Source organism: Lynx canadensis, chromosome D4, assembly GCF_007474595.2.
Source record: "Lynx canadensis isolate LIC74 chromosome D4, mLynCan4.pri.v2, whole genome shotgun sequence".
NCBI lineage: Eukaryota > Metazoa > Chordata > Mammalia > Carnivora > Felidae > Lynx > Lynx canadensis.
In genome coordinates this window covers 88,913,602-88,939,546 of record NC_044315.2, presented here as the reverse complement: position 1 = coordinate 88,939,546, position 25,945 = coordinate 88,913,602, and the positions used below count along the sequence as shown (strand labels likewise).

Here is a 25,945-nt window from a genome sequence, read left to right as displayed (position 1 = left end):
CTGGGCAAGACGGCACACTTGGTCACCAGTGATGCCCCCCCCCCCCACACACACACATCAAAACAAGCATGTCCCTGGGGATTGGATCTGGGAAACCTCCTTCCTCACAGACTTGCCTTGTACGTCTTGACCCCTAGGGTTGGGATCCTGGGACCAGCTGGCCATCTTTTCTTCTGTGTTTGTCCCTAGGGGAGGAAGTGGCCAGGCTGTCCCAAGGAAGGGGGCAGGACAGAAGGGAATGTCCCAAGGTGGGCTAATGCCAAGGACAGCAGCAGTTCAGGACCCCACTTCCCCAGCTCAGTGAGCACCTGCTGAGTGAGCATCACCGATGCCCATTTGCCCCTAGGGTTTGGATCTAGCCAAGCCGTGTGACCTTGGGCAAGGTCCTCAAGGTACTTGCTTGAGCCTCAGTGTCCTGATCTACAGAATGGAGGAGACAAGCGCCTCTCACCAAGCAGGGGCTGTTATAACTTTTATGACTTTTTGGGGTGTCGTAAGCAGACAGTAGAAACTTGCAGGGGAGAAGGGCTTAGGAGCTACGACCCGTGGTTGATGGGAAATATTCCACCTGGAGGCCAGACGAGGGAGCTGACCTGGAATGTGGCCCTCGTAACACACTTCCCAGTCCAGGCTCGGATGGCCCGTTGCCCTGGCCAGTTGCGGTGGTTGGCCCCATTAGCCTCTCTGCAGGGCTGAGGCCACCCCACCTTCCAGTGCTCAGCCGCTGGGCTGCATTGCTAGCCAGATGTGCAACAGCTGTTGCCACATTCCACCCAGCACAGCCCCACCTCTGGGCCAGAGAGTGGCTCTGTATACACCAGGCATGACCGGACCGCCTGAGTCATGAGACGTCAAGCCTGAAGTACGTCACCATGGAATGGAGAGGAGGCCTGTTCTCCCACCCCCCCCCCCCCGCTCCCATTGGGATTCTGGGACTGGGCTTTGCTGAGTCCCACAGCTTGAGTGGCTAGGGGCTTAATGCCAAGAGCAGGCATCAGAACGGCTGTGTGATCTGTCAGCAGAGAAGGCGGGTGTTGGGGGCGAGGGGCCCGAGGGCATCAGACCCTATCCCAGAGATCTTCAAAGAACCTTCCTCTCCTTTCCCCACTGATACCAGACACCAATCATCAAACTCACTGTAGAGCAATGGCCTTCTGTTTCGGCCCCCTTGCCCCTGTCCTCCCTCTCAAATCAATCAAATCACTCCCCAGGTCACTGGTGTCCACCCCCCCCCCCACCCCTCACCCTCCGTGGCCTTGGCTCTCAGGTTCTCTGTGGAGGAGCGAGCGTCTTCTCTGAATGCCCTCCCCCAACAGGATCAGGAGAGGGTACAGACAAGCTCTCGCTATATAGCCTTGCACCCAGAGACCCCTGTTATTCTGAATAGGAGTGGGGGGCCCTGGCCTAAGCTGGGCCCGTCTGTCAAGAGAAGGTGGGATCAGGGCAGTTTCAAGCTCGTCTCTGTTTGACCTGACGACATGTAAACCCGGGAACTATGGTCGGAGGGGAGGGGGGAGGCGATGGAGTGGGCTTGTCTTCCATCAAGCTCGGGAAAAGCAGAGAAAACTTCTCTGTGGGGAGAAAAGACAGAGGCAACATGGAAGGAGAAGCAGAGGCAGAGGCCAGGGAAGAGGCGGGAGGGAGGGGACAGGAGAGTCCCCGCCCCGGGCTATTCCGAACCAGATTCTAGAAGGTCCTCCATATCCTCCCAGCAAACTCCCCTTTTTTATTTAAACCGACCCGAAAGGGGTTCAGGCTACATGGCCAAACCGTATATGCTCCATAGTCCGTCCCACCCACACAACCTGGCTTCCTGGAGTGATCCGTGCTGGCCAGGCCTCCACCCTGCAAACCCTGAGCTATGGAATGTTCCCGCTGTCTCCCCACCCTTTGAGGCCTGGCCCAAAGCCCTCCTTCTCCTCCTCATTGGGGTCGCTCCCTGGGCCTTCTTGTGCCGGGGGACACGTGATTTTGAGTTCACTGTTTCCTGCCCCAGAGGTCAGCAGAGGGCCCCTCATGCTCCCCTAGACGTTTCCCGATAACCCCCTGCAGCAGAGAGGAGAGAGTAGGTGACTATGGTCACGGGACCCCAGCAAAGCCCTCGCCATGGGGAGACCCCGGCAAAGCCAGTGAGCTCAGCTCTTGCCGCCTTCCTGGTACTGCACGGGCGCAAGACGGATCACGGAACATTCTCGTACCCACCCATTGGGTGCTGGGTGTGTGCATCCACGTGCCAGGGTAGTGAGTCGGCACCCACAGCCAGGGCCCCTGCTGCGAACCAGCAGGAGAAGACCAGAGGCATGCCACCCAGCGGGTAAAGGGGTCCTTTATTTTCACATTACACAGAACTGGTTCATGCTGCTGCCAGTGCCCCCTGCCTGGGGCCAAAAGAGCCATGGGAGGGGTGGTGGGTCCCCTGAAGCACCTGTCCCAGGGCAGACGGTCTGCTGTCTACCAGGAAGAGGGCCCCGGGAAAGGGGCGGGGCTCCGGGTGAAAGTACCAGGAATTCTGGACAGAGGCTGCCAGGGGGGGCCTGGCCACAGGGGGACTCCCCAGCAGGACGGACCAGAGTGGCAGCCAGGCCTCCACACCCTGCAGGGGCCTCCCTGGTGGCAGGTGGGGCCACAGGGCCTTAGGGTCAGTGTCAGTCAGTCAAAGGCCAACTGGGGTCGTGGGGTTACAAAGAGGAGCTCCCACATGACCCCAGTCTCCCCGACCCACGCCCCTTCAGGCCCTTGAGGCACAGCTTTTTTGGATGGGCCACAGGCCGAAAGGTGCACCGGGGCCCAGGGCATGTGATTCCCAGGATCTTCAGAACAAAGTATTCTACAAAGTCAGTGGTAGCCGTGCAGGGGTGGGCCATCCTCCCAGCCGGCCGCACAGGCTGCGCCACGGCCCCAGGAGTCCCCGGGCCTCAGGCTCCACTGCTGAGACCCCTCCTAGGATCTGGTCCCTCGGCTGTGCTGAGCTGCTCCGTGTGTGTGTGTGTGTGTGTGTGTGTGTGTGTGTATGGCGGGTGGTGGGTGGGAAGCTGCGGGACAGGGGGTAGCTCTGGGGCTGGGGGCTCTGGCTCTTGCGGAACCCCACCCCGATCTCTGCAGATGGCCCCCCTCAGCCTGTCAAGCACCGACTCGGCCTGGGTCCTTGCCTTCAGGAGCCAAGAGTGGGTATGTTAGTGCCAGAGGGTAGCTAACATAACTCCTCCAGCATCCAGAGCTCAGTACTTGACTGTGGACCGACTGTAACGTGGGCACGGAGAGAGGGACTTGCATGCGTGTGCGCATTGTGTCCACAGGTATTGTGGACGTGCTATTGACACTGCGGTGTGCGTGTTTGTGCGTCACGGCACGGGAGCGTGCGCCGATGGTAGTGGGCACGGCCGCCTGGGTGAACCGTGTATGTACCTCCACGCTGGCGGGAACGGAGGGGATGCAGGCATGGACTTGGAAGGCGACGTGAGGATCCCCTTGGGGTGGGCACACCGAGCAGCGGGCTGTGGCGGGTGCGCCTGTGGGGTGCGTGCGCGGGCCCGGGCTAGGGCCGCAGCGGGGGGTCTGGGCGGCCCTCACCGCCAGCTGGCACAGCTCTTGGGCAGGCTCTGCAGAATGGCCTCCAGGTTCCGCTTGTCGGCACGGATCTCCGCGAGGTCGTTCTCGAAGCTCTGGATCTGTAGCTCCTGCTGCTTGGACTCCTGCTCCAACAGCCTCAGTTTCCCCTGCAGGGCCCCCGGCGGGCTCAGCCGCAGCCTCAGGCGCTCCAGTGCCCACTGGGTCTCGTTCAGGGCCTGGGCTGGGGCTTGGTGGGTGTCCAGTGACCCTGCAGAGGGGCACAGACGGCCTCAGCACAGGCCAGCTCCCCTGCAGGCCCCAGAGGCCTGTTCAGCCCCCATCCCGGAGACCCTTGCCAGCCCGGAGTTTCCAGGATCCTGACTGCCCACAATCTGCCAGGAAAGCAAGGGACCCAGAGAGGGCGGCGTGCCTGGCCGGGGCACCCCACTGGGTTCACGTGAAGTCTCTGAAACTTTCCCCCTGGGCAACTGTTCATCTTTGTTGCTGATAAAAAGAAGGCTCTGTGTGCGTCCTGAGTCCACTTCCCAATGCCAGTGTGTGCGCACAAGGTCCCCGTGATTCCTGCTGGCTCCCCCCACATACCATTGTTGATTTGCCAAGAGCACACATTTACAGGTACACCTATGCTGGGATGTGGACGGCCACTGGGGTGAAAAGCAGCATCTCTGGCATTAGATTGAGGGCTGGGAAGCAGGCAGTGGGGTTTCGTCCTGGCCCAGCACGGATTAACTCTGTTTCTTGGAGTTAAGGACTTCCCAGAGCCTCTCCAGGGGTACAACAAGGAGGTGGGGGCCTGGCGCTCAGATTTGAACTTGCTGGTGGTGGCGGAGTGCAATCTGCAGTCTGTGTGTCCCACCTGGCCCCTGTCACCTTGTCATTTAAGGGTGACATTCAACAGGAAGGCAAGGCTCAGGCAGGCGGGAGAGTAGTGGGGAGGGGGAAGGAGGTTCTAAATGGCTTCGAATCCCACGGCATCCCTATGGGCCTAGGGCTCTCGCTAGCCCTGAATTTCCCGGGCAATGAGGGTGGCGGTTGGAGGGGAGGCAGTGGCAGGAGCTGAAACAGGGGCAGGAAGAGGCAGAGGAGAGCCGAGCCCTGCCAGCCTGGGCAGGTCCTGCTCCCCGCAAAGACCTCGAGAGGCCCCACCATCCACAGGGAAGTCCAAACTGCCCGGCCTTCTAGCAAATTCAGGTTCAGGCTGCCGGCACACTCCACGTGCCCCTCTGGGGCTCCCAGGCACCGGGGTGGGGTCCGGCTGCGGGCTGTCCACTCCTGCAGCCCCAACTCAAGCACGGCACCGGCACGAGCAAATAAATGATCGCAATCGCCAAAGCAGCTTTACCCTCACAGCGCGCTTGCTCTGTGCTGGGCACTGTGTCCTGTGCTCCGGATCCTTGGCGCTGGGTATGGACCGGTGGCTACAAGGGGGCACTCTGAATTGGTTAGACCCGCGTGTGAGCCTCAGCTTCCCCACCGCCTGGCTGTGGGGCCCTGGGCACACCGTTTAAACTCTCCGAGCCTCAGACTGCCCGTCTGCAAAATGGCGAGCGAATCTGTATCTTTGCCTCGAAAGCGGAGAATGAGGATTCTAGGAGATCACGTGTGCAAATAGCTTAGCGTGGGCCTGGCATGCAGGCAAAACGCAGAATGTGGTGATTCTTCCCCTTATTAATAACGATAAATGAAATGCCGTACGCGGGTGAGCCTGAGGACGTGACACTAAGGGACAGAAGCCAGCCACAGAAGGACAAATGCTGTGTGAGTCCACTGATAGGAGGTCCTTAAGGGTGTTAAGTTCATACAGACCGAAAGAGAACGGGGAGGGCCAGGGGCTGGGGGCACAGGGAATTCACATCCAATGGGTGCAGAGTGGTTGGGTTGGAAGACGGGAAAGTTCTGGGGACAGATGGTGGTGATGGCTGCAAAACACTGTGAATGTGCTTAAGGCCACTGAAGTGTGTGCTTAAAGATGGTCACAACGGCAGATTTTATGTTATGTGTATCTTACCACAATTTTTAACACTGCACACCTGCTGTCCCCCCACCCCTTCCCCTGCTCCGAGGCCTCCATGCTTTGGTGGGGGCTGTCCCCCTCACCCTGAAATGCCTCCTTACTGAGGCTCTTCTCGATTCTTCCTCCTCCCCGAGAGCTGCTGTTGACGGACTCGCACCCCACAGCGTGGCAACCGCCTCTAAGTGACCCGAGCGTTACTCCCATTTTACAGATGGGGGAACTGAGGTACAGAGAGGCAGAGTGGTTTTCCCAAGGTCTCACGGCCAAGCCCCAGCACATGATCTCGATGCCAGATGGCTTCTGTGACATCCTCTCTCCTCCTCTGAAACCCTCAACACTCAGGGCCGATCTGCCCCTGTGGTACCCACACACGTTCTGTGTGTGATGAGTTTTCCGTGTCTCCCTCCCCACCCCCCAGACTAGTGGCCCCTGGGGGGCACACAGTGAATGGACACCAGCCCCACCTCGCATGGGGGCCTGGGGCTGTTACAAATGCTTGTGGCTGGGGAGGAGGGGGAACCCTGTGTAGACGAGGGCAAGGAAGAAACCTCTAGGACTGAGCCTCACAGAAGGTCCCCGAGGTGCTCCAGGGACCCAGGGGATCCGGGCCCAGCCTTGGGTCTCCTTACCCAGCCTGGCAAGTAGCTCCAACAAGGCCTGGACGTCCTCTTCCAGGGACGTGCGCGATTCCCAGATCTGCCGCTCCACGGCACGCAGCCCGGCACCCACCTTGGGAGGGAGGGAAAGCTTGAGCGGCGCCCTGCTGGCTCCGGGGCCAGAAGGAAATGGGGGGTGTGTGTGTGGGGGGGGGGGTCTGGGTCCGCGTACCTGCTCAGCTTCCTCCAGCTCCTGTCGGCGGGTTCGTGAGGCTAGCACCTGCCGCGAGGCCTGTCGGAGCGTCGCCTGCGCCTGGCTGGACAGCCGGCCTGCCCGGCGATGCTCCTGCTTCCCGTCCCTCAGCAAGGCCCTGGCGAGCTGGGGGGTGGGCAGCAGAGGCAGGGAGAAGAGGGGGAGTGGAGTAAGTCCTTTCAGAGGTAAGGAGCACGTCCAACAGTAACGCCAAGCAGTCATCGAATCGCGCACCAGATCATTCATTCATTCCACAAGCGTGTCCCGGGTGCCGGCTACACGCACAAAGTCAGTGGGGGCTGGGGGAGGCACCTGGGCTAGACTTCGGCCCCGGTTCAAAAGCAAGAGCCTAGAAGTTTGGGGAGCAAAGCCCAGCAGATCTAGGTGAGGTTCCTGGTCGCGTGATTTAAGTTCCTACACCAGGCGGGTACTCAGGGTCCCCACCTGTCCGACAGGGACAACAGTGACACCTGTTTGTCGAGGACTCAACAGCTTGAATGACGCTCCAGGGCTCAGAGCCTGGGAACCACTGAGACCTCAGGAAGTGTGGAGCATTCAGCACTGTGTACACGGAAGGGGGCAGATCTGTAGGGACTATGTTTAACCTACACAAGGGCAGCCCTTGTATGATAGCCCGCCCACAGGCCCAGGAGGCAGGGACGTCACCGCTGTCACATCGGTGGCCCTGACCTTAGCACTGTCCTCAGCCAACGTCTTGGCTTCACGGCCCTTCTTCTTGGCACTGGAGGAGACAGACGCCGCATTTCCCAGCATCCTCTCCGCCTGCTTGGTCTTCTTTTTCAAATCTGGAAGGAGCCTGCCCCTGACCACGCCTGCCTTCCTCCCCAGCGTGGCCCGGTCCTTGGGCGAAGGAAACTGCTGCTTCATTCCTGCAAACCCGGGACAGGCTGGGTCAGCGGGGCGGGCTCTTGGCTCATGACCCTCGAGGGCCAGTCACCACCAGATGCCCGACCCTCAGACGACGTGAGCGGAGGTTCGAGACGCAGGAGACACACGTGTAACCTTCTCAGGCTGGTCTGGGGAACAAACGAATCATCAGCGACGCATACTGGTCGGTGAATGTAAAGATTCGCATTATATCATGAAATTTATTATAATCACAGAAGTACACGGGGCACCTGCGTGGCTCAGTGGGTTGAGCGTCCGACTTTGGCTCACGGGTCGTGAGTTCGAGCCCCACATCGGGCTCGCTGCTGTCGGCACAGAGCCGGCTTCGGATCCTCTGTCCTCCTCTCTCTCGCCCCTCCCCCATGCACACGCTCTCAAAAATAAAGAAACGTTAACAAGTAGATAAAAATGAATATAAAAAATAAAATCACAAAACCACACGGTGTTCAGTGCCTGGGCCAAGGCTGGGAAGTCACCCTTGGCTGATGGGGAGTCACAGCACAGGACCCAGCAAATCCACTCAGTTCTTTGTTTTTGTGTCTCATCGGTTTCTAAAAGGGCTTTAGGCAACTTACAGTGATAGGTAAGTCAACGACTGGACCGCTTAAAATGAAAAACCAAGGGCCATATGTAATTGGGGGGATGAGGAAGGGAAAAAGAGGGGTGAGAAGTGCCAGAAAATTAGGATAACGACGTGGCAGGCAGTGAATGCTCTATTTACCTCTGAGCTTCCTAGCAGCCAAGATAAAAGAGAGGTATTACAATGTGCATAGGTTTGATTATCTAATCGGAAGTAGTTTCCCTCTGTAAAGAAGAGAGACTTTCTCCCTTCCTTTCAGATAAAATTCTAAGGGAAATCAGGAATACCGATTATAGTCAAATTTTTGAAAGAATCAAGCCTTCTAAGGCAGAATAGCACATCCTTTTTCTGAAGATAATCCAGAAATAGGATCGACTTTGCTTCTTGTACACAAATTGGGTGTTTCTTAAAACACACTCTGTGGGGGTGCCTGGGTGGCGCAGTCGGTTAAGCGTCCGACTTCAGCCAGGTCACGATCTCGCGGTCCGTGAGTTCGAGCCCCGCGTCAGGCTCTGGGCTGATGGCTCGGAGCCTGGAGCCTGTTTCCGATTCTGTGTCTCCCTCTCTCTCTGCCCCTCCCCCGTTCATGCTCTGTCTCTCTCTGTCCCAAAAATAAATAAAAAAAACGTTGAAAAAAAAAACACACTCTGCGGAGAACTAATTCTATGGGGGTATTAACAAATGTCAGGAGGAAACATCAGTTAAGCTTACATATAAAAAGAACCAGTTTTCTTTAATGCAGGACTTCTCAGAGCCTTTAATAGGGGCACACTGTATGGCCTCAAGAAGGCGCCATAGTAGTGACATTTCCTAAACTTATTTGAACACAAACCCACTCTTGGTAGATCATGTCTTGGGCTAATTCACTCCGTGAACCTTCCTTTCATCCTGAATGCCCCCTGGGCACAGGCCAACGGGTAGTGACAGAGGGTGTCTCGGAAAAGGGGCAGGAAGGGGGGAAAGAACCTGGGGTTAGAGGTTTGCGATGAGTCCTTGTGTGGATCACAGGACTGTACCAGGGAGGCAAATTTCCATGCGGTATATCCAACAGTGAGAAGGTGATGCCTCGTGAGGTAGTGAGCACACAATCACTGGAGGTAGGCAAGCAGAGGGTGCGTGAGTCCCCTGCCCCCTGAGGGGGTTGCTTTAGCAACCCTGATCATTTTAATGTCCCCAAATCCGAATATTCCACCACCACGGATCATTGGATTTACATTTTCCTAAACACAACTCAGAGCCAAGTGCACAGGGCCACGCCTTCCCCATCGGAAGCCCCCGACCGGTGAGTGAGCAAGACTTCAGACCACAGAGGAGCCACAGAGGAGCCTAGAGAATAGGAGGCACTGACCAGCTCACCCTCTGTCCCAGAGGCTAGGGGCCCCTGGCTGGAGCCACATCTCTCAGAGGCAGTGGGGAGGGTCGGGAAGGAAGTCTGTAGAACCGGGATCAAGCAGGGCCTGGCTTCCGGTCTCAGACCCCAAGGGGCCTCTGGCGCTGAGAGTGTTCCTGTTTTATCCAGCTCATTGGTGCAGAGCCACGGATAAAGGGCAAAGAGGACATCAGAGAAGCCTATGCCACAGGGGGACACGGAGCTGGGGAATCCTAACACTGGACGGTTTCCATTCAGCACCTCTCTGACCCAGGGACAGTTACCACCAATCCCTTCCTTCCCTCGGTCTACACATCTATGAAATGCGACCACTTAAGCCTCATTTTCCTAAAGCGCAAAGGAAACCTGGACTGGCATCGATCCACACCCCCTTCCTAAAGAGAACTCTGCCTCCCTCCCTGCGGCCCCAGCTGAAACCTGGACGGTGGCAGCCGTTTGTACCAGGTGGCAGGACCCCCGGCCAGGGCAGACGAGACCAGGAACGGATAGTCGATGGCATCGGATTCGGCCCCGACGGGCTCCGTGTGTGGTCTGATGGCTGACAGCCGTGTGGGTGAGTACCCGGTGAGAGGTGTGTGAGGCCACGTCAAGCAGCCCCGGGAGGGGTCCCGGCAGGGGGTGGGGGGAAGTGCCGCTTGGCTTACGCCCACACAACTGGACTTCTGTCTCCTGTGGCCCGGCTGCCCCGGCTGAGGCAAGAGTCCAGCTGGCTGTCACGGGCAAACATGCATCAAGAAGCCCAGGGCTCGGCAAGGCACGCATACCCTCCAGGTCGGCCAGCAGGGTCCTGGCTCCCGTGACAGTCACCGTGGCAGCCTGGACGGATGAGGAAGCCCGGGTCAGGGCGGCTCTGGCCTGCTGGCGTAGCTGGAGAGAGAAGAAGAGAGGCTCGGCAGGTGGGAGACACCGGAGGGATGGGAGGAACTATTTCGGGTCTTTGCCTTCCCTCTCCTGGAACGCCCCACCCCCAGGACACCCGCGGGGCAGCCCGGCCAGGTGCCTGCCTCAAAGGACATGAGCCCACCTGTGTGAGGGGCTCGGTCTTCCGCAGCACGGCCGGGCGGTGGCCTGGAGGACCCTGGGCAGCCTCGGTGACCACACGCTCTCTAGATGCCAACTGTCTTCTCCAGGGCCTGTGCCTTCAGACCCAGGGCCCCGGCCTCGGACTTCTGCAGGGAGATGATGGGCTCAGGCAGGGCCTGGCAGAAAAGGTCTGTGGGGCAGATCCTCTACCGGGTGGGAGGTGCCCAGGGACAGGAATGGCGGGGATAGGGCTGCCTGTGGACCCCAGGAAGAAGGGGAGCCAGGGCGGGAGACACCAGGCTGGAGAACCTGTCTCAGACTCCAGCCCTACCCACTACTAGGAGCCAGGGCCTCCCTGACCTGCATTTCCTTCCCCAGGTCCACAACCTCCGCTGAAACTTTGGGGCCGGATGTATTTCCAAATTCGGAATTTTCCCGACTTGAGAGAAACAGAGCCGTGGAGGTGCTGAATATCATCTAACACCTTTGGTGGCATCCGGGGCCATGTTCAGGGCCAAACCCCTTAAAACGTGCACGTTACTCTTCACGTTTGGGTGTGAGGGAAGCGAGGACCCCAATATGAAGCTTCGGGCCAGTCAGGTTTGGCCCCCAGGGCATTGTATAAGCTTAGTCTCTTTCTTAAAGCGCAGTTTCTGAGTTTTGGGGTTTCAGGATCACTGGGGAGATACGACGGAGCTGATTTGTCCGGAGGTGCTGAGGGCCACTTTGCATACTGTGCGTGAATCCGCTCCCGGCCCCCACGGACGCAGCCCTAAAATTACCTGAGGGGTGAGCTCTATCTCGCAGAAGAATGAACTGAGGGTGCCGGGAGGGAAAGTGACCTTGGCCAAGGGCACAGATCTGGAACAGTGGCGCTGGGGATTTGATCCCATGTCCGTCTGGTGCCCTTGCTAATGCCACTATGGAGAAGACACTGCCCTTGCTATTATTACCACAATCAACCAACAAAGACTGGCTGAGCTCTAACTGTGCCAGGCAGGCGCTCTGCCAAGCCAGGGAGGTGGATTATCTCGTGTTCATCGACTGCCATATAGTTAAAATAAGCCACATCGTCTGCCTCTGCCTGGGCCACACTGGTTTCCCGGCTGCCACATTCCTCCGCCCCCCGCCCCATGCAGAGCTCCAAGGACGGCGGGGCTGACCAGTGCTGCAGGGGCGGCCAGCGAGGCCGGGGCGCAGGGCTGCATCCGCATCAGCTTGCTGCGCGGCGGCCAGCGCCCTACCCAGCTTCGGGCAGCACCTCTGCCGCAGCCGTGCCAGCGCCTTCTGGGCGGCCTGGACCTCCTGGTACCTGAGAGGAGACAGCAAAGGTGGCTCACAGGGCAGGGCACGGGGCTCTCCTTCCCCGTGGATGTCCCCTCCCCCCCCACCGGAGCCCTCTGGCAACTCCCAGGCAGACCTGCCCTCTGCAGGGTTGGCACCCAGCAGCTGGCCCCGAGACTGGCCGCTAACTCGGCCGCTAACCTCCGCAGCCTTTCGAATGAATGGAAAAGGCAGCAGAGGCACCACATTGTTTCTTCACTCATTCAATTCAAACGCTCTCTTCTGAAGGGGCTTGGGCTTGGTTTCCACTCGAGAATCATACGTTTTGCAAATATTTGGAGCCTCTGGCTGCATCACGAAGAGGAAAATGCCTAGTGTTGGAGAAGGGACAGCAGCCCAGGCCTCCGCCTTGGCTCGGCTGTGCCCTGGGGTGACCTTGGGCGTGTGGCTCTCCAGATAAATGGATAGCCCTGGGCTCTGAAGACCCTTAGCTTCAAGGTGCTGTAGTTAACCACCTAGAACAGGTTTCCTGTCCCCTCCAGCTACCCACACCCTCCCCTCTCCGCCCCAGCTCCACAGTGAGCACAGCTGGGACCCAGACCCCCCCTGCTGTCTCTCATCCCTTCCCCACTTCTCAGAGAGCCTGTGCTCCCACCCCTGCCCTGGGAGTGGGTCATGTGACCTCACCCACCCCACCCCCTGCCAGTGGGCTCAGGGCTGGCCACCTGATCTGAGCTGGGCCAATCACATTCTCTCATCTAGGAAGTCAACTCGGGACTTAGTGAGGCCTTGCTGGGTCTCTCTTGACCCTCTGACTGAGGAGGATATAAGAGGGTCACCCAGAGGAGAGAAGCAGAGGCCAAGAAGGAAGCTGGTGCCTGAAGGAGCTGCCTGGGGGGTCTGGGGTGGGCTGGGGGACGCTGCAGGGGCAAGAAAGAGAGAGGTGCTGCTCTGGACCCTCCTGGTTCAAGTTCTCGCCCCTTCTCTCCAGAGGCTGAGCTTAACCCCCAGGCATAAATGTGTTCTTGTAAGGTACCACCCAGTGGGCCCAAGACCTCAGACATCCCCACCCATCCACCCAGAGGGCGTCAGGACTCGGGACGGGACGGAAGCCAATTCTGGAACCAGCAGCCTCCAGCCAGGACCCGTCAGCTGCGGGATGGCCAACTCAAGCTTCCACCCACACCGGGGAGGCCTCACCTGTCCTCCAGTTCCTGCTGGGCCTCCAGGGCCACTCTGCCCTCCACCAGACTCCAGAGAAGCGCATAACTGGTGTTGGAGGCGACCAGGGCCCTCCGTGCAGTGGCCTCAATCTTGGCAGTGGTGTCCTGTGGCTGTATGGAAATGCCCATTTGACTGTCAACCAGGAGCCCATGCGAAGGGGGCCTGCACCCAAATCCACACCTCCCAGCATGTGGGACTCCCACCCTCCCAAAGTCCAGCCCCAAAGGCCAAGTTCTTCTTCTCCCTCTGCTGGACGCACAACAAAGGCTGATGGGAAGGGACCCACCCATGCCCCCGTGCCCGTTACATTGAGTTTATGCCTGTTTGTCCTGGCATAATGATCATTATGGCCTCTCATCACACAAAAAATCTCAGTTTGGACAATAATGATATGGTCACCCTCATAAAGACATCACAGAAGAGAGTGGTCAGATGGCCTGGGTTCGAATCCAGGCAGAGGGGCACCTGTGCCGACTGGGCCCCCTTCCAGACTGTGTGGGCAAGACCTCACCAGGCTCCTGGGGCCTGGGGCCTCACCTCCTGGCAAGGGCACGGGCCTCGGTGGCCAGGTGGCTCCAGGTGGTGGGCTGGCTGGACCCTTCCTGAGGAATCACCTTTAGAGAAGAAATGGAGAGGGAGGAAGCTGATGGCCATCCTTGAAGAGCAAGGGCCCCATTTGGCTAAATTCCTGGGCAGAACTAAATTGTGCCAGTCATTTTATATACGCTCAAAGGTAGTCTCAAAGTCAGCACCCGGTGAGCAGATCCCAGAACATAGAAACAGCAGTAATGACACCCACCATTCATTCGATGGACATTCGCTCTCCCCCTGGAACATGCCTTGTTCTATGCAGACATTATCCACTAATCGGCAGAAGGGGCGCTGTGTGACCGCCCCCCCCCCCCCCATTCCGCAGATGAAACGGAGCCTCTCCAAAGAGGCACAGCCCAGCCACTAGGTCACCAGGTGGGCCCAGGACGTGGGTACCAGAGATCTGAGGACAAGGGCCGCCTGCAGAATCTCCTCCTCCGAGGACTCCAGCGCTGCATCTAGGTCCGCCAGCTGGATGCAGGTCTTCTCTGTTCCGGCCTGGGCACAGCGGACACGTCCTGCTCAGCGCGCGCAGCTGCTCCCCGGGCAGCCTTCACGGCACCTTCGAGGCCTGTCACCTGCTCCAGGAAGGCTTCCCGGGCTCCTGCATGAAGCCCGGGTAGAGTCCAGGGTCACAGAGCAGTTGATGCTTTACAACAAGCACCCACCTTCGGGGGCCCCCATCTGTGCCTGGACTCTGCCTGGGCACAGCTTAGCTCGGTCACCCAGACTTGAGCACCAACCACTACCAGTCAGCTCCAAGGGAAGAGCCTTCTCATTTTACAAATGCCAAGACTGAGGCCCCGAGAAGGCAAATCCCGACCCAAGGCTTCCCACGTAGGAAGTCCGCCACAGATGAGGGGACTGGAAGGAAACTCAGGTCTGCTAGAGCCACAAACAAGCAATTCCGGAATCTGAGACAGCAGAAATGCCCCCACCTTGAGTCAGCTCTGTGATCAGCAGCGTGGGTCGGTATGGTCGTTTTAACACACGCATCTGGAAGCTCTTGTTCTGGATCGTTAGTCTTGCTAACAAGTGCTCAGCTTACCTATGCCTGACTGCTAAAGGAGCATAAAGCTTATGAACATGAAATATACAGAAGAGTCAATTCATTTCAATACTTCCTAAATTGCGGTGTCCCAAGGCCAATTCCACCTGGCTCTAATAACAGGTTTTTTGTTTTTGTTTTTTTCTCACGTACTTGTTTGTTTCTATTCTATGCTGGGGAATGAGCAAAATGGCCAAACAGTCAAGACAGCAGAAATGTTACCTGTTCAGCACCCGGGAAGCACCTCAATGATTATTTGTGGCTTGATGACTAATGAGCTAACCCAACTCCTGGTCCTCACCCAGCTTACAGTCCGTGTGGACACAGGGGATAGATGTTATAGTCAGAGACTAATAGAGTTACAAAGTACAACTGAGTTGGGGACATTGAAGGAAAAGGCCTGGGTGGGGACAAGGCTGTGTCATGGGAGGAGCCCACTTAGTTGGGGAGGACAGGCTCTCCCAGGAAGTGAGTTCTTCTAGGACCGAGCTCAGAGCCCTTTCAAAGTATCCTGAGACCAGAAGAAGGTCTCCACAGGGGGTGTCTGACCAGCCAGCCTATCCCGTTGCCTGCTCACCTTGCAGCAGACGTCCTGGTAGACGTCTCCCCCGTGGGGCCTCTCCCTGCCGAATGTGCAGTGGTCCCCAGGCTCACTACAGTCGGACCCCTGCAGCCACCCCTCCATCAGGGTCAGCCTGGCCTTCAGCTTGGAAGCCTGGAGTTAGGAAAGAAGGGCATGTGAGGCTGGTGGCCTGGAAGTCCTGTCTGCACACCTCTCCCTGGCTTCTGTCCCGCCTTCCCTCCCTGATGGTCCTCCTTCTCCATCTTATCCTGGGCATCAAAGTTGAGGACACACCAGACCTTTAAGAACCAGCTTTTGCCCACCCTTCCTCACGGCGGTCCTTCCCTTCTCACACCCATGGCACCTGTTAGCTGAGAGAGGGATGGAAAGGGAATCCCCAGGGGAATCTGTCTGTCCTGCTATATTGCCACAGAGCAGGTGTAGGTGGATACTGCTGAATGCGCATGCCATGCAATGCCTCCTAGCGCTGTTCTTTTATTTATTTTATTTGCATTTATTTATTTATTCTTTTTAAGTAGGCTCCATGCCCAACACGGGGGTCTGAACTCCCAACCCTGAGATCAAGAGTTGCATGCTCTACTGACTGAGCCAGCCAGGCGTCCCCCAAATCACATACAATGACTGCATTTATAGAGCACTTGCTAGGAGCCAGCCGCTAGCGGCTGCTGGCCACGCACCAGCTCTCGTTCAACTTGTAAGCACCCTAAGGGCCAGAAGATGCAGATCCTGAGCTCTCTCTTCGAGTCCAAAGTCCAGAATGTTCTGAGAAACCACAGGGCTTTCCATTCCTTATTTGGTGGCAAATGAGGTTAAAAATATTCTAAACTCATTTAGAAGCGAAACCGTTCTGACCTAGGCTGTTGGTGGTCCTTATCTTTTATTGGGTGGGACCGTTTGTCTGTTTTCCTGCAGATACATCAATGGTTTGACTGCAGGGACTGACTCAGGCACTGCTGGGGGGGAGGGGGGGTGGCTAATATTCAGCACCCATCATTGTGTCTTTCGACAGTATCACCATCCTGAAGGCTGGTCTCACCAGTTTCAGGTAAGGGGTCGCAGGCCTGTGTCCATTTTGGAGCAGGAGAGAGAGACGAAATTTACCAAGCTGTTACCTGCTGCTGGGGACAACTAACGGGTTTGGAGAGGGGAACCCCAGAGGTCATGCTCCTCACCCCTGCATCACACCAGCTCCCTGCTCAAAATTCTGCTCGCGCCCCGGAACTGGCCTGGCCCTCCTCCCGACCCTCCCCGCCAAGGGCCATCTATGGTCTCGTCCCCACTGAACTTGAGGAAGCGTGAGACCTGGGTCTGGGTGGTTGGGAAGGACAACCCGGTGACAGGTGCTGTTCTCCTGTCCACTCAGGAGATAGGACGAGCAGAGGTGAGGGTTGAGCAGGGCTGGCGTCAGCCAGATGGCTGGGTGAGCACAGGGAGAAGGTGACCAGTGGTTCCAGAAGGCCAGAGGGCCACGGGGAAGCAGTCATTTCCCGGTGCCCAGCACAGAGCTGGTGCTCACGGTGGTGGTGGGCGGGGGGGGGGGGTGTGAAGTGACGGGAGGTAGGTCGAGACGTCTTGGATGGGGCCTGGATGGGTGGGCTCACCTCCTCCTTCACCAGGGCGTAGCAGGACGGGCACTCCTGACAGTGTGTGCCACCGGCCGTGACGAAGAAGTTTTCCTGACAGTGATCACACTTGTACCCCACGAAGCCGGGCCTGCACAAGCACGTGCCGTTCTCGTGGCATTGTGCCGAGGCGGCCCCCACCGGGGAGCACCTGCAGGCTGGGGGGACCGGGGCAGGTGGCGCTGAGGGCCCCTGATGCTCCCCCCACCCCACATCAGAACTCCCAGGTCCCCTGCATCCTCACAGGTGGCTACTCCCACCCCCCCCCACCCCCCGCCAGCAAGTTCAACCACATTCCCTGAGTCCTTCCTTGGGAGACTGAGTCAGAAGGTCGGAGGTGACAGCTGACTTATTTCAGTGTCCCTGGGTCTGAGAACCCGCCATGTTTAGGAACTGCCATGCCATCCGGCCATACGAATATGGAAACCAAGGCCCAGAGAGGTGACCCGATGGCCTCAGCACAGAGGAATTTAGCAGTGGAGCCTGGGACTCGATTTTTGGTCCCCTACACTCCCTCCCTCCATATTTCTATGGCTGCTCTTAGAAGACAGGCCTCCACCGATCCTTTACTCTCTTGCCACGCGGCTGGCGGCCCCTCGGTGCCCAGAGACCTCAGGCCCCACCTTCTGGGCTCCCGGAAGCACCCAGCTTCCTCACCTCGGCATCCCTTGATGGAGAAGCCGAAAGAAACCCAGCTGGCATCTGTCGCAGGCCTGGCCCTCAACGCCTGGACGACAGGGGCACTGCCCGGTCTTGGGGGTGACACCGGTCCTCCTGGGAGCCCAGCGGGTGACACTTGCAGCTATGACAGGGGGAAGGGACCGGGTCTGAGACAAGCGGCCGGGACTGCAGATCACATCCTCTGCACCCGAGGCCCCTATCTCGAAGTCCGTACATGTCAAACAGCTCTCCCCAAGCTGTGCCCCCGGGGGAAGCACAGGCTCACAAAAGCCACTCCCTCCCCTCCCCACAGAGGCTATGGACATATAAATCTGGAGACTATACCCCTTCTGTTGGGAAGTCACAACGCAACTAGCATATTAAGGCTCTGAGGAGTCTTGCAAGGAAGAAACCGTTTGTTTCACCGGGCATTTCCCTGGAGCCCTCCACTGTTCCCCAGAGGCACGAAGGGGCTGTTGTGGCCAAAAAGGTCACCAAGCAACAGCGTCACTGAGAAGGGAGACAGAGAGCAAACCGGCCCCCCTGGCCACCCTGGACATCCTTAGGGCTGTTCTTGGCCCACATCCTGGGTGGCAGGGCCACGAGTCTGACCCCCAAGGGACCATCCTTTGTCCCCCTTTGGTACAGGGCACGGTGTACCTGGTGGGGAGCCTGGGATGGCACATTCCAAGCCAGATCCCTCTCTGGAGGCTGCCCGGGACGCCCTCCCATCCTGGAGACACGCAGGGAGAAGGGCACCCACAGCCTCAACCCCACTCACCTCCGGAAGCCCCTCCCGGGCCGGAGGTCATAGAAACCGGGGCCTGCAGTGGCTACAGTCCCGTCCCGTCACATGAGGCAAGGCAGGTGCACTGGCCGCTCGCCGGGTTCGGCAGGGTCTCTGCTCACTGACTGAGCCCCCCAGTGTTGCAGCTGCAGGCTGGGGGTGGAAGCAGAAAACGGTGTTGGGGAACCATGCAGATCGCCATCCAACCTTTGGGGGGTCCAGGAGAAGATGGGGCGCACACAGAGATGACTCACATTCGGCCCAGACGCCTAAGCTGTTTCTGGAAAAAGGCTCTAGGGCCGGGCTCAAATCGCAACCCATCTACCTACGTCCTCGGGAGAGACAGCCTAGAACCATCATGGAGGCAGAGGGCTCTTCTGAGCCTGCCCTGAACCCCCGCTGGCTGGAGAGAAAGCCAGAGACTTGGCCAGGGAGTCGTGGGTGGACCTCTGTACCCACTGTCTCGGGTCACTTGACCCTGCCCCTCTGGGCTCCATAAAACAAGAGGCCGGCAGGGTGCCGACAGGGTGGCACGTGGAGAAAGGGCTCTGGAGCAAGTAAGTTTGGGGGGAAATGCTGAACTTCTCCCTGAGCATTTCTGGAAGCCCTCCACGGGCCGAGGTATGGCCCTCTGACTGGGGACAGAGGGCTGAGGTGAACCCAGGCGGCGGAGAGGAACACCCTGATGGGAGCCCGGGGGGGGGGGGCAGCACAAATGTGCTGAGTGCCGTGGCCATGGAGGTCCGTCATGGGCGCTAACTGCGGAGCTGGAGGTAAGTGCTAAATCCATCAAGGCAAAAAATAATAATAAAGCACAGGCTCAGTTGATTAGATCAAGGCTGAGAGAGCCTTGGAGAAGCAACCCTTACCACACCTTTCAGACAAAGAACAGAGCAGGTGAGTAATCTGCCTAAGGTTGCACAGCCCAGTGGTGTTTGATGGCTAGCGCTGGCGGAGAGGGGTCCCAAACCACGCCCCTCACGTGGGTCGGGAGGTGGGTACTCACGCGTGCATTTGTCTGCGGGCCGAGGGGCCAGGGCGCTCCCTAGAAGCCTTCCTCGCAGCGCTCACAGTGGGCACCTGTCGTGTTGTGCAGGCAACGCAGGCAGCGGCCAGACTGGGGTCACAGTTGCCCACGGCGTTGGGGTCTACGTTCCCACTGCACTGGCACCGCCGGCAGGGCTGGGGGGCCCCAGAGAGGCCCAGAGGGTCCCCAAAATAGCCGTCATCACAGATCTCACAGCGCCGCCCTGGGGAAGGGAGGGGGCTGCACGTGGAGGCGCAGGCCTGAGGGAGGGGGCTGCTGGGTCTCCACGGTAGGGGGAGGCCGGGCGTGAACCAAAGCGAGTGGCCCTCGAGTCTCCTTGTGGATCAGAGCGAGGGCCCCAGGGCCAGGGCCCAGCTCAGCCATCAGCTGGCTGTGCGGTCTAGGGCAAGCCCCTGGGCCTCTCTGAACTCGGGCTCCTCATCTACAAGGCGGGGACAGTATGCAGCGCCGCAGAGGACCGGGAAGAGGGCTTGGTGAGACAATTTGTGCAAAGCTCTTAGCACAGCTCCTGGCGCGACAACAGTAGTGGCCGTCACTGCCTGCTCATTGTCATCACCCTCCTTGTCACCCCGCCAGCCATCCTCTTCGCCAGTGAGGCCCTCGGGGTGCTGGTGGGATGAGGGGGGCAGGGCTGGTGCCCACCCAGGCGACCTTCCCAGGGGTTGTTTCTTCTACACACAGCAGTGCCCTGCTCCCCCACCCCCAAATCCCCCTCAAGCACCTCTCCGCCGGCCAGACTGAACTTCTCTAACTTTCCACATCCCCTCGAGTCTGCAGACCAGGGGAGCCAGAAATGTGGGGAAGGTTATGGAACAGAGGCGCAGCGTGACGGCAGGGTGGGGTGCAGGGTCCTCCCGTCTTGGGCCCCCTGCCCCCTCGCTGCTGCTGGCCCTAGGGGGAGCTGCTTTCAGAGCGGTCCCCTAGCAAAGCAGGCACGTGATAGGACCAAATGGACCTCAGGGCCACCGGACACAAATCAGATGTCTGAGGACCTTGGAAACATTTATGTCAAGTGAAATAAGCTAGTCACAGAAGGACAAACATTGGATGGAAGTCACTTGTATGGGGTCCCCGGAAGAGTCAGATACAGAGAGACAGGAAGTAGGACGGTGCTTATTAGAGGCTGTGGAAGGGGGGTGGGGGTTGGTTCCGATGACAAATTTTATGTTACATATTTTTTGCCATAACTTAAAATTAATAATGGAGTATGCCCCCCCAAAACACGTGGAGTTGTAGAAGCGGGTGGTTTGTAGGGTATGCGAATCCTGTCTCAAAAGAGCTGTAAAAGAACCAGATGTCGAGGGTGGCCCTGGGTCCTGGAGTGGGGGGTGGGGCAGTTTCTGCCTTATACAACATCTGGCAACGTGTTTGAAAAGCTCAGAGTGTAACCAGAGATTTTCCTCCTTCACCGCGTATCAGAATTAGCCAGAGCACTTGTTATGAATACAGATTCTCAGGTTCTGTGTCAAGCTAGTAAGCCGGGCTCCATGGGGCCAGGGCCCAGATGGGGATTTTCAAAAACTCTCCTCGGGGCGCCTGGGTGGCTCAGCCGGTTAAGCGTCCGACTTGGGCTCAGGTCATGAGCTCGCGGTTCGTGGGTTCGAGCCCCGCGTCGGGCTCCGTGCTGACAGCTCGGAGCCCGGAGCCTGCTTCGGAGTCTGTGTCCCCCTCTCTCTCTGCCCCTCCCCCGCTTGCGCTCTGTCTCTGTCTTTCTCAGAAATAAACATTAAAAAAAAATTTTTTTAAAAAGAACTCCCCTGGAAATGCTCAATGGCTCAAGTTCTGCCAGGGACCTATGGCAGCCGGGAGCCCTGGCCATGTTCTGAGAGGTCAGGCTAAGCTGGGCCTTCCCCAATCTGTCACACTCCAAACCCAGGACCCCGCTCCTGGAGCCCAGGACAGAAGCAGAGCCCCTGAGCATGAGCCACTCACCTCGCTGGCCCGGGGGGCAGTGGGTGCACACTACCTCCCTGCTCTCTGGGATGGCTGTGCAGGTCGACTGTCCGGGGCACGGACAAGGCTGACAGTCATCGGCTCGGCCTCCGAAGGGGCTGCCATAGAAACCTGGCAAACAGCGCTCACAGGACGGGCCCTCGGTGTGGTGGCCACACAGGCAGATCCCTGTGGGGTAAGAGAAGCACCTGGTTATGACTGCCCGGGCCCAGAATGCTCCAGAGACGGGGAGCATCTTGGTGGTCGGGCTCACAAGGCACATCCCCATGCAGAACTGAGGTGGAAACCTTCCAAGGTGGAGGCAGTTTGGCCTGGGGGTAAGGAAGTCCACCCTGGGTTCACGCCCACCACGTACTGACCCTGTGAAGCTGGGAAAACCATCTAACGCCCCGTGCCTCAGTGACCTCACCTGCAAGATGGCCACGACAATGGCCCTGACCGCAAGGGTCTTTCTTTGTCAGGATTCAGCAGGATCACGCAGCCAGAGTACCTTGCATAGTCCCGGCACCCAGCACGATCATTACTGTTACCGTTAGCGTTTTGTTCTTTGAAACCTATAGCTGAACCAACAGATGACCTATCCGTGTTCCCACTCATGGTTTTCCTGCCCTTTCCTCTGTGGCCTCTTAACCTCAGGGGCCAAAAGACACATTGGGGCGCCTGGGTGGCGCAGTCGGTTAAGCGTCCGACTTCAGCCAGGTCGTGATCTCACGGTCTGTGAGTTCGAGCCCCGCGTCGGGCTCTGGGCTGATGGCTCAGAGCCTGGAGCCTGTTTCCGATTCTGTGTCTCCCTCTCTCTCTGCCCCTCCCCCGTTCATGCTCTGTCTCTCTCTGTCCCAAAAATAAATAAACGTTGAAAAAAAAAATTAAAAAAAAAATTAAAAAAAAAAAAAGACACAGACCCCTGGGGACGCGTGGGTGGCTCAGTCAGTTAGGCGTCCGACGCCGGCTCGGGTCATGATCTCACCGTCTGTGAGTTCGAGCCCTGCGTCGGGCTCTGTGCTGATGGCTCGGAACCTGGAGCCTGCTTCGGATTCTCCGTCTCCTCTCTCTGCCCCTCCCCCCGCTTGCACTCTGTCTCTCAAAAATAAACAAACATTTAAAAAAAAAAAAAAAAAAAAGAGCCACAGAGACCCGGGAGTCTGTTCCCAACATGATTTTGCAAAGAACAGGTTCACAGAAGCTGGCTGGTCTCATGGAACAGGCCCCGCCTCCACTGGTTTCTCATGCTGGGGATCTGCAAACCCCCTTCTCCAGCACCTGCACAGAGCCTGTGCCCTGGGGAAGGGAGGCCCTACTGCCAGGGCCTGAGTGAGGAGCCTGGCTGAGAAGGGCCCAGGGAAGCAAGATGCCCACCCTACCCCCCGCCTTCTGGGAGGCCCCAGCACTCAGCTGGGGCTGAGGTGAACAGGGAAAAGAGAATTCAGGGCAGACAAGTGAAACAGGGGGACCATCATGCCTGTGCTGCCTTCTACTGGTCCCTGACTCAGCCCAGATCCACACGCTCACCCCTTCTTCTCTCTAGCATGAGCAGCAGTGGCCACTCGGCCCATTTGACAGATGAGGACTTGCCCAAACTGAGCAGGAAGTCATGGGACTGCCGAGGGTTCTGAGGGATGACAGACTGGCCCCACGTCAGGCCTCCTTGGTGTTAGGATTACGAGGCCTCATCTGGGTTCGATTTGTGATGCCTGCCATGGCCAAGGAGGGGAGGAAGCCCCTCGTGGACCGTGTGCCGCTGTCCCGACTGGCCAGGCCGCCGATTCCCAGGCTGGTGTCCTTCGTCTGCTCCAGTGTGGAGCCTGACGGAAGCTGAGCTTGCATCACCCTCCTCAGGGACCCACCTGCTCCAGGAGGGCAGCGGGGCACTGACCCTCTCACTTCCGGTGTGAGAGGCCCACGGTGTGGAGAGAGGCCAGGGTCCGGCCCCCGTCCAGCACCTCCCACCTAGTGACCTGGGTCGAAGGCTCTCTCTGCGTTTCCTCTGCTGCTAGCGGGGGGTAAACAGCTGGCCGTGACCTTGCGGCAGGAGCAGCTCTGCCACCTGCTGGCCGTGCCGGCTCCCTGCGCCTTGGGTCCCTAAACTGTAAGACGGGTAATTGCGGGAATCAATGACTCGGCGTGTAGAAAGGTGCCCGGCAGGGCACGCGGAGGAACTCGGGGACACCATTTTAGTAGTATCGCCCTCGGTGATCACTCACACATGCACACGGCGGACCCCGTTCGGGTCAGCCCTCACCTGTCGCGCTGGGTGTTTAGCCTTAGGGGCTTTGGGTGGGGTGCCAGGACTCACCTGTGTGGGGGTCACAGGTGCCATGCTGGTTGCAGGTGCAGGGGACACAGCTGGTATAGGGACCCCCCAGTGGTGTCTCCCTCTTGTATCCTGGAGCGCAGGATTCACAGAACTGGCCTGTGTACCCTTTGGGACATGAGCAAGTCTCTACCCAGGAGGCTGGTGGGGAAGCCCCGCTGGGCTGATGTGAGCCGGACCTCAGTCAGGAATACCTGGCCTGCAGAACGAGGACAGAGAGGAAGAGAGTTACAGGCACACATTTCCCCCCCAAGACCTTCCTGTTCACATATGTAACAAGCAAAGGGTTATTGGCTCACAGATAAAAGGCAGCCTATGGGTGGATTATGATTTTTAAAAAGCAGACAAAAGACAAAGGAAAAATAGGCAGTGTTTTAAATTTATTTTATTTTTTTATTAAAAAATTTTTAAAAATGTTTATTCATTTTTGGAGAGACAGAGAGAGACAGAGCATGAGCAGGGGAGGGGCAGAGAGAGAGAGAGAGAGAGAGAGAGAGGGAGACACAGAATCGGAAGCAGGTTCCGGGCTCTGAGCTGTCAGCACAGAGCCCGACGCGGGGCTCGAACCCACGAACTGCGAGATCATGACCCGAGCCGAAGTGCAACGCCTAACCGACCGAGCCACCCAGGCGCCCCCAAATAGGTAGTTTTTAATTTAGTTTTGTTTGTTTGATTGTTTTTTGAGAGAGAGTGAACAGGGGAAGGGGCAGAGAGAGAGGGAGAGAGAGAATTCCAAGCAGGTTCTGTGCTAACGGCACGGAGCCTGACGCGGGGCTTGAACCCATGAGCCATGAGGTCACGACCTGAGCCGAAATCAAGTTGGACGCTTAACCAACTGAGCCACCCAGGCGTCTCTTAAAGAGGGATTTTTTGAGAACAAAAAATGGATATGGCTGGGAATTTTCTGGAAAGCCATTCATTCTCACAGCTTATCAGATATGTACATTTAAACAACCGTACCATTCATAACCCTCCGATTGGTAAGCATTTAAAGATCACAGACAGGGAAAGACAGTGTGGGGGACCCATGCCCAGGGATATAGGACTATAAATTAGGGGGCTCTGCTTTTAGTGAAGAGCGGTAGCTCCTATCAGGCCAACCCTCGCGCCAGAAAACAACTAGAAATTCAGGGCAAAATGTAACAACTATCCATTAACAACCAGAGCAGGTGGGCAGTGGAGAAGGGCGGACGCGTGTCCTGAGAACATAGATCGGTGCAGCCAAAACCTGGCAGCATGTATCAAACGTGCACCCTTTGACCCAACCCTCACATTCCCACGTTGAGGGATCTGTGCTAAAGACAGACGCGCCCAAGGAGACAAAGACCCTTCCGTATTCCCTGTTCTCGGCAGCACCGTATGCATAGTGGAAACGTGGAAACCGTTTCAACATCTACAAACAGAGGGACGGCTGAAACTCTCGGGAGCATCTATATTGCGGAACGATACGCGGTGGACGGACAGCCAGCCTTTTTCTACGTGTAGGACAGGTGACAGCCCCAGGACACACGTTAGCTGAAAAAAGCAAGCGGCACCACATCAGACTGTGTGAGGCGTTAAAAAGCACAGATGTAAACACACACACACACACCACACCACACAACACACACACACAAACACACACGTAAGACCGTGCATGCAGAAAGATGTGGATGGATACAGCCCAGAGCGTCCTCAGCCTGCGGCTGGGCAGGCGGGGAGAGGGAGGGTCAGTACGTCCACCTGCCGCTCCAATTCACCCCAGCACCCAGTGCGGGCCTGGCCTAAGCAGGTGCTTCGTAAACATCTGTTAACGAAGGCTGAGTGACAGAAGGACGCGGTAGAAGCTGCTGGAAAGAGTGGAAATGAAACGCCTCCGAGGAGCCTCAGCAGGGCGACCTGGGGAGCAGGGAGGCTTTGGGGAGCGTGGGCAAGGCTGATGGGGATAAAGCTCCAAAGAGAGAGAGGGGGCTGAGGCAGGAAGGGCCGGCTTATAACCCCCGAGTCTGATTTGAAGGGGCTCGGGGAAAGCTGGCCATTTAAGTGAAGCGTTCTCTAAAGGAGCCAGTCACTTCCCGCCCTAGAAGGAAATCTGTGGCTGTTCTGGTCATCACGATGATGGGGAGACAAGGGTCAGGGGTATTAGACATCCTGACATGAGCAGAAGCCCCCCGTGACTTTCAGAGGTCTTGCTGGATGCTGAAAAGGCAGGGAAACACCTCTGCAAACATCTGAACCCCAACTCCCACTCTATTTTACACACGAGCACAGGGCATTTTTGAATGGTGTAGGTGCATATCGGATTGTCTAGCCATGCGGGTACCCTGAACGCGGGGGGAACCCCGAGCTTTGTCGTGCTCAGAGTTTTTCACCGCTTTGAAAAATCGTGCCCCTAGTGGCCCCCCCAGCTCTTGAAGTCTGTCACCAGTGTGCACCCCGTCCGTGCTCTGGTCCCCCTCTGTGACTGCCCTGCTCACAGTGATCTGACAAATAGTCCCATTTAGTGATGACTTCAAAATG

The 25,945-nt window shown here is 57.8% G+C and overlaps 1 protein-coding gene across 1 annotated transcript in view; it reads right to left on the bottom strand.

The window, feature by feature from the left end:
- Positions 1-2,310: 2,310 nt before the first annotated feature.
- The window catches only part of LAMC3 (laminin subunit gamma 3), a 57,527-nt gene continuing 33,892 nt past the window's right edge, over positions 2,311-25,945 (bottom strand). The window contains 27 exon segments of the mRNA XM_030292862.1: positions 2,311-3,817; positions 6,214-6,313; positions 6,413-6,559; positions 7,124-7,323; positions 10,077-10,179; positions 10,337-10,426; positions 10,428-10,525; positions 11,499-11,647; positions 12,820-12,975; positions 13,381-13,457; positions 13,831-13,947; positions 13,950-14,038; positions 15,060-15,131; positions 15,134-15,197; positions 16,667-16,845; positions 17,345-17,372; positions 17,374-17,445; positions 17,447-17,489; positions 18,129-18,169; positions 18,171-18,209; positions 18,211-18,287; positions 19,141-19,182; positions 19,185-19,253; positions 19,256-19,384; positions 21,115-21,303; positions 23,429-23,604; positions 23,606-23,645. Coding sequence (XP_030148722.1) covers positions 3,567-3,817; positions 6,214-6,313; positions 6,413-6,559; positions 7,124-7,323; positions 10,077-10,179; positions 10,337-10,426; positions 10,428-10,525; positions 11,499-11,647; positions 12,820-12,975; positions 13,381-13,457; positions 13,831-13,947; positions 13,950-14,038; positions 15,060-15,131; positions 15,134-15,197; positions 16,667-16,845; positions 17,345-17,372; positions 17,374-17,445; positions 17,447-17,489; positions 18,129-18,169; positions 18,171-18,209; positions 18,211-18,287; positions 19,141-19,182; positions 19,185-19,253; positions 19,256-19,384; positions 21,115-21,303; positions 23,429-23,604; positions 23,606-23,645 — 2,837 coding nt within the window. The 3' untranslated portion in view covers positions 2,311-3,566.